The sequence below is a fragment of the Drosophila hydei genome, unplaced genomic scaffold, assembly GCF_003285905.1.
Source record: "Drosophila hydei strain 15085-1641.00,03,60 unplaced genomic scaffold, DhydRS2 tig00008114-arrow-pilon, whole genome shotgun sequence".
Lineage (NCBI taxonomy): Eukaryota > Metazoa > Arthropoda > Insecta > Diptera > Drosophilidae > Drosophila > Drosophila hydei.
The window spans coordinates 7,878,053-7,886,341 of NW_022045827.1; the positions used below are offsets into that span (position 1 = coordinate 7,878,053).

General features: G+C 37.2%; 1 protein-coding gene across 1 annotated transcript; it reads right to left on the minus strand.

The window, feature by feature from the left end:
- Window positions 1–5,904: 5,904 nt before the first annotated feature.
- Window positions 5,905–7,904, minus strand: LOC111596085. Its single transcript, XM_023310146.2, has 2 exons — window positions 7,784–7,904; window positions 5,905–7,731 (listed from the first exon to the last, which is right to left on the minus strand). The coding sequence occupies exons 1-2, from the start codon at window positions 7,801–7,803 to the stop codon at window positions 6,435–6,437; spliced, it is 1,317 nt and encodes a 438-aa protein (XP_023165914.2). The 5' UTR covers window positions 7,804–7,904; the 3' UTR covers window positions 5,905–6,434.
- Between the last annotated feature and the right edge of the window lie 385 nt (window positions 7,905–8,289).

Here is an 8,289-nt window from a genome sequence, read left to right on the forward strand (position 1 = left end):
GCTGCAGCTCAAGAACTTTGAATTAGAACTAAAGTGAAATATGCTAAAACTAAATTCAATTCGAGCTTTTAGTAGGCAATTAATCATGACAATTAGTTTTTATGACAGGCTAAATGCTTTTGTCAATTGATGTAGGAGATGATAACTAAGGGATCAAAGGCTGAAGAGATAGAGAAAGAGAAAGAGAAAGAGAGAGAGAGAGAGTTCAATTTATCGGAAAGGTTATAGAAGTCAAAGCAATTACTAGTTGCAGCAAAGGGAAGGACAGTAAAGCAATTAAAGAACTTGCTTCTAGACAAAGGGCTTAAAACTAAACTAGGAGAAGGTTTTAGCTAACACATAAGGGCTGTTATTATATTATATTATTATACTATTATATTATTATATTATTGTATTATTGTATTATTATATTATTGTATTATTATATTATTATATTAAAGAGTAATGAGAACTTTAGGCATATATCGACAGCAAAACAGCTCGATTAATGCTTTTGATAGACTTATAATGAAGATTTTCTTAGAGTTATACAAGTTCAACATATAAAAATGTAAATTAATAAATTTTTAATATCAATGAAACTATATTTACTAAATATAAAATGTTATGACATTTATTTTTAATATGTTTTTATTCAAGTTTTTTATTAACTTTACTCAAATTTATTTTTTTTAATTATACATCTTCCACAATGTTCATGTATTTCCATTCATATGTAAAGTTCTTAAAAATGAATTTTTAATCATTCAAGATTCATCTAAAAAAACTTTTCATTTGTAAAATTGTCAGGTGAAAAATAGTTTTGCAGTTGCACCAATGCAGCCCGCAGCTAATTTTAGTTTTGTAATGCATGCACAGAATAATCTGAAACTTATCGAGAAATTGGCTTAAATAGTACAAAATTTAGCCATTTGAGATTTCGGGTCTTTTTGGCAAAACTTCGTGGCCCGCAGCAGTTCGAGACCGACATATCTTAGCAAACCACTGAGAAAGTGCCGATGCTAGATGCTGCTCGATGTGATGGCAATCGAGCTGCGGAATCCGATTAAAAAGTTCCACCATCAAAGTTGGCTCTTCGCTCTCTCTTTTCCTCTCTTTCTCTCTCTATTACACAATGTATCTGTCTTTGTCTAGCTTTGTGGGTAAGCATTGTGGGCGCAGTTCAAATGGCTCCCGGTTTATGAATTATGTATTCTAGCCAAAGGGGAACTTTGCGTTCAAAGCTAAAAATTATCCACGTTTTTTTCTCCCCACTTGGTTGGCAACTGGAAAAAAGGGTTGTGGTTGCTTTGAAGATTAGGTTGAACAGGCCAGCGCCTGCCGCTCTTGTGGTCCACCCCAAAGACACCCACTGCATTTAAAGAAGCGCTCAAAATGCATAATTCTCAAATACTTATATAGCTGTTGGGAGTTGCGCATAAGTATTTATTCATAATTTATGCCCAAAGTGAATGTGTGAGATGACGACTGGCAGATACCCTTTAACGGAGGAATGTGTGAGAGTCTAGCTAGCAGATACGCATTGTTTGGATGGGTGAGAAGAAGATGACTCTAAAATGGTTGACGTGTGAAGTATGCGAGTGAGCCTGGAAGATACCCTCAGTTCGTTTGAGCGACTAGGAAATACCAATTGTCTAGTATAAGTGATTGACTATGGCATTCGAGCAAGAGAAATGTCATGGCTTGCCTTATGTAAAGGTTACTAAGACTGAATGAAGAGAGTTGAGTGACTTCCTTCTCTGTTCATCTCAGACAACTATAAAATGTTGGAAACTTCTGTTCAGATATGCCACCTTCTAGTCGGCTATACTCCTTCTCCGCAATTGGTAATGCCGGTCGACGAGTGCATAAAAGTTGTGTAGTTTTTAATTTTTCGATTAACTTGCAATTAGTTGGGTCTGGACATATACCATTTGATAGTTTTGCTGTGTGCAGCTCTTAGTTTTTCATGAAGAAGTTCACTTTGCATTCATAAATGCTTAAGTAAGCTGTGCCCACAAATATTGCAGCACATCTCAGCTGTCAGCTGCTGCGTAGTTTCTGAGCAGTTGTTGGTCAGCCGCAAAGATTATGCGACACACTTTTCGATCAGGTGTCGAGGCGTATGGCGTATTGCAATTTTAATAATGACTCGAAATGGCAACGGACAGAGAGATTGGTTTAGGTTTCACGCTGCAGGTTCAGGTTCGGCTGCCCAATCGGACCACAAAGAGAGAGTTTTGCATATTTAACAAGCGGAATTTAAATGAAAATTAATGCCAGCTGCTTCGGTTGGCAGAGAAAATGCTGCCGGAAAGGCAGATGACTTCAAGAATGATGTTCAAAGGGCAGCTGAGAGCACTGAAGTAGACTATGAAATGCCCTGTAGTCAGTAGGTCTATGGTGCATGGGGTCATGATTCAGAGATATTTGATAGAAGGAATTTGAGTTACTAAAGGCAGCTGTGATTTACTTTTTCGTGCAGAAATTCAAATATTTAAGATATATGTTAATATGTAGTTCGTAGCTAATTTGAAGCTTCAGTGATGTTTGGTCTTTGGTCTAAACTAGAACTTAATACATAATTGATGCATGGGGTAGCTGGGCTCTATATAAACTTACGCTTTGATAATTTTAAAAACAATTCGTTTTTGTGCAAAGTCTATAAACAATATAATCTGAATACATTTGTCATCGGTTAATATTTGAACTTAACAATATACATTTAAGTCTTTCAATACTCTGTATATTTTTTAGATACAGCTGAGACAACAACTTTATCGATGTGGCTTATATAGCTTTGATTGCCATTGATTATACCCCAACATGCATATCCCTTCATTAACATAGCTATCCATAACAATTCTTTTATATTCTGCGCTTTACAGCTGAGCTACTTTCAATGTGACCCAGTCTCATGTTATTTCCTTTACTAAGCCACTCATACACAGCTAATGAAAGCAGAGGAAAACAAGTTAGAACAGAAAAAAACCTGTTTGTATTTGCATTGCTGCAGCATAACTGAACCGCAATTGGGTTTAATTGCAATGCACACGGATAATCGCAGTCGTTTACCTGTGAAACTTGAAAATTGAACTGCAGCAGTTTGAAAGTGTCTCGTAAATTGAAATTAACAGCAATTTTGCACTGCTGCTGGTAGCGATGTGCTAATATTATTATGGAAACTCTGATTTGCCTTGCCCTCCAGGGAAATCTCGTTGTGTTTGTTGTTGCTGCCAGCGGAGCTATCGATGGAATGCGTATTTGCTATGGCCTGTGTGACAAGGGGCAACGAAAATACATAAATCTGAAAATTCCATGTATTTGAGCACCAATAAATTTTCATTTTGATAAACCCTTAAGCCTTTTCATGGCCGAAACAAACTTTTGTGATTTATGAAGTTTTCAGCTACTTCGCAGCCCTCGTGGCAATAAAACACAGCCCACATTCGACATCTCCGATACACAACTTTGTGTTTATGTATTTACATTTTAAAGACTCTAACAGAAGAAGAAGAAGAGAAAAAACAATAATAATCTTTATGAGACTTAACAAAAAAGAAAATCCCATAAAAATGAAATTTTTTGCATAAACTAAGTCGAGTGGAAAAAACTGCTAGATTTTAGTGTAGCACAGAAATTGAGAAAAATATAAATAAAATATTTATAGTGTTTTAAATTTCTTTCTTTATAAATTGTATTTATTGAAATCGCAAAATCTTGCGAACATCAAATTTGAGTCATTTGTAATTTGCGCACAGCTTGCGCTGATGTTACAAAAGATATATAAATATATATATATAAAGATATATATACGTATATCCATAAGAAAATGAGACATGCTGCCATCTAATATGGCTGATTTCCATATGCCAGCGCGAGGACAAGTACATGACATGGGGATGACACCAACTGCGTCAGCTGGCGATCAAAGTCAAATTAAATTGAAACAGCTTTTTGGCGTTTCTCGGCCCATCATATATACATATACACATACACACACATATATACATATATATTGTTTATATATCAGCTAGCAGCAGTTAGCATGTACAGCATGTTCCTTTCATATTACGTACTACGCACTTGTTTCCAAGCATCGTTCAGTCATCCAGAACGTGACACCGCATTCCAAACGTTCATATTGTTAGTTCATATGAGCGTGGCACAAACAATAAATTGAACTAATTCATTCAATCTACGAAGTTGGCCCTTGCCCTACTCAACATGCATATTTGGACTCTTAGCATAAAGAAATTTTGTCTCTGACATATGACATCAGTTCTTAATTTGATGGCGCATTACATATTTAGTAGAGTGGAAGTCCATTTCTGATAAGATTTATGCATTAATTTCTTAAGCGAATTATAGTAAAATATATTTAAGTACACTTCAACTTTTCTCTCAACAATTTGATTTTCGTTTATTAATTTTTCTATGCTATAGACAAAGACAGATCTCTTCACAAGCCTCCTCTCCAGCCTCCATGAAGCACGATTCCATAACTGGCAGTCAACTGAAACATTTGTATTTGTTGAACAGCGAATCGATATGGCATTACAGAATGCAATTATTTGAAGTCCAGCATGTCACATACTCGTATATTTTGCTCCTTGTTTTAATTTGTCCCCTTTCGGCGTCATAAAGGCCATTTAAAACAGAAACAACACATGTGGCACGGCCCCGAGCACTGTTTTGGCCTCTGTTTAAAATTGCTCTCAGGGAATTATATTGACTTTTTTTTGCCAGCTCGTCTCTGCCATAATATCGTACGTGTTCAACAATGCTTAACCGATATGCTAGAATAATTTTATTTTTATTTTATTTTTTATTTTTGTATGTTTTTTTTGTTGCCTGTCGCCAAATGATGCGACTAAAGCGGGCGTGGATGCTGGAACAATCGCTGGCAACTTGGCTAGTAGCCAACATTTAATGACCAAAAACTAATACCAAAACGAAGCGCATTACATGCAATTGTTGAACATTTTCAAATTGAAACTTATCTACAATTTATTTATGTTTGTTCAATGCAATAAAGAAGAGTGCATTGTGTGTGTGTGTGAGTGTGTATTATATAAAAAGCTACAAATATACACATTTGCTAATCAGCGGTCTGATTTCGATGTTGTACACATAATTATTTACCAATTAATGTTGATTGCCTAATTTAAGATTACCTAAATAAATATGAAAACATTTTCAGCCACAGCCAGATAGAAATATAGAATATTATTTATATCAAAATTAATATAGAAATTTATTTATTGAAATATAAATTGGCTTTGAAGTAATAATAATTAAGTTGTATTCGTATTAGACAAATATAATTATATACATCAATTCTATTGGCTCTGAGTCTGTCGTGTATGTTTAAGAGCAGCCAATAGATTTATGGTTGTAAGTGACTTACATAAAATAGAGATTGTTGTCAGGACTGAGGCCTCTATTATTTACATGCTTCTTGCGTTTGGCTGATCATGTCCAGCTGGCGCTCGTATCTATCGTTTAATTAGTGCAGATAATCGGAGTTATTGACTCTGCATTTTGTATATTATTAAATAAATTTATATCCAGCATTGTCTTATTTGAAAAATATAAAACAGAAGCTTAATGCAGAGCTAATTCCTTCTAAGGCCTTCTGTAAAATATTTCTTATAAATTTCGAGTCGACTTAGTTGAGTTTATTATTAGTTGCAGCTAAACCTTTTTGACTTTCTTTTGACTTTTTTATAACTTATAAAAATATATAAAAATATACCAGAAATGAATGAAGTCTAGAAACATGGTTTTGGTTATAGCACTAACCTAAACTAATCTAAGCCAACTCAAGGACTCCCAAGCAATCAATTCCATTTTAAGTCAGTTCAAGAGCTTAATTTTGTTAGATGTTAAGCTTTTATATAATGTATATTAAATGTCATAATCTCATTTTTTCTGTACATTTCCCACTGCTCTGGCCGCCTGACCATGGGTAGATGCTTTTGGCACGTCTAAAACGTATTTGAGGCAAGTTTTGTGCCCGCATAATGTGACATCTTCTTCAACTAGTTGTGTTTCTGCAGAATGTTGCGTTATTTATGTATGCGCCTGTTGCAGCTACAGTTGTTGCAACTTCTGCTGCAATTTGTGTGTTGTTTTGTTTTTGCCATTTGCGGAGGTGTGAGTCGGTCTCTCTCTCTCTGTGTGTGTTGCTGCCTGTGTTTGGCAAGTTTGGCGTGGCTTTCCCAGTTGTGCATAGCCCTATATTCAGTTACCCAGACCAACAGCAGCCGGAGGAGCAGCATCTGGCTGGTAAATAAATCACGTATTTAAACAAGTTGCCGAGTGGGCCCCAAACTTCGGAGTGTAAACACTGCACGTACTACACAAGTTTGGTTTATGACAAATGTTCACAGCATTTTCAAAAAAAGAACAACATGAAAAGAAGCACAACAAGACAATCCGGGGAATATGACTCAAGAATAGAGTAAGACACCCTCCTTATCCTCCTCGAGCTTGCGCTCCCACAGCAGCTTAAACGAGATATCGCCACACAGAGAGCCGTGCTTCTCCGAGTGCGTTAGATAGCCATTTCGAAACTGCGCCAAGATCGGCAGGAAGCCGGCTATGGCCGCACGGGTTTCGCTGTGCTGCTTGGAGTGCAGGACGAGCACATAGCCATTGGGGAATACAGCAAATCGGATAGCAGTGCCATCGATCTTGTAGGTTATAAAGGGTCGCGTCTCACGATTACCAGATATATGTTCGCCATGCAGCTCGGTCAGCATCTCCAGATCGAGCTTGAAGGGCAGACAGAAGGAGGCGTGTACAATATTCTTGCTGAAGTCTGTGATGTCCGTCTTATAGTCCAGCTCCTCGACCATTTGGATTATCTTCAGCAGACCCGTGCGTGCCGAGTTCGCTGTCAAGGCCGTGGAGTGTATCTTGCCGCCTGCATACAACTTGATTTCGGCGCTGGGATTATGCAAACGAACAAACAATGCCGGATGATGAGCGGGCTCATACCGAGCATCATCTAAAAGAATCGCCAATTCGTACAGGCTGAAACGACAGTTGACGTCAACGAGGCAAGTGAAGGGTCGATAGAGCAGTTGCAGTTGCTTTTCCATTTCGCTGGCATTTCCAATGTTCTCGTAAATATTATCATAGTCTATTTCGATATCAGGTATTATCGGAGTGTCGATGTCCACATCTTTGGGCGTGTCAAACTCGTTAAGAAATTGGGCATCCTCTAAGTTGCTTAGCTTGAGCGTTTCCTTGAGGGATAGTATCTCGGAGGTGTCAAAAAGCTTTTCCAATTTGGATAGGTCTATAGCGCCGTTGCAAATGCCAGCTGCATTCGTATCCTCTGGCTTGGGAAAGTCGATTTTGACAAAGTCCCCAATGATATCATCGTCGCTTTTGGCATTGCCAAAACTAAAGTCCCAGTCTATATCGAAATACTCAGACTCCACTTGCTTTGGATTGTCGACCTTGAAGACTGTCTCCTCTTCCACGTACCAAGGAATATCGGCGCTCGCGATATTCTTCTTATTTTTATCATCTTCTACGTCGCTTGTGGCGCAATGATTAAGAAAATCCACATCGTCATGCAAACCAATATTAAAGAAGTCTTCAATCTGCTCAAACTGAGCCGCATCCTTGAAGACAACTGGCGCTTCACTCACTTGATACGAGGAAATTATTGTTTCTTCGGGAATATTCATATCGAGAGTGGCCTGTAGCTTTTCACTATCGCTATCAGCGCACAGCCTGAAGAGGGCTTATTACGATGAAGTTCCTAACTCTTAAGCTTACAGCTTACCTGTCTTCATTACAATCCATGGTGATTCATATAATATCAGGATATCTTCTAGCTAGAAACAAATACATGCCAAGAAAATTCAAAATTTAAATAATATTTGTCATTCTGATAGTAAAATCAATGATTTGCTAAGGAGTTGTATTACTTTTCCTAAAAGTTATATGGGAAACACCCCTTGGATTACATATGCCTTCGCTTGATAGAGCCCAATAAAGTCTTTCATTTACTGAGTCTAATTCATTGGAAGTCGTTTTCAGATCCGCTTTAGCCCGGGGCGAAAAGTTGACAAACTATAACAAATTGCATATGAGGAGCAAAGATGAAAAAAGCGAATGATTTCTCTTTATTTTACTTATGTCCTTTTATGTCCTTGTCATGTTCAAATTTACACACTGTTGACCATATTTTATGTCCATTCTGGTTATGAAATTTACAGAGCTGTCAAAAAGAGTTCAGCGACATTTTAGTAAATATTGAAATTTAATCAAGCAAAGTGCAAAGCACAC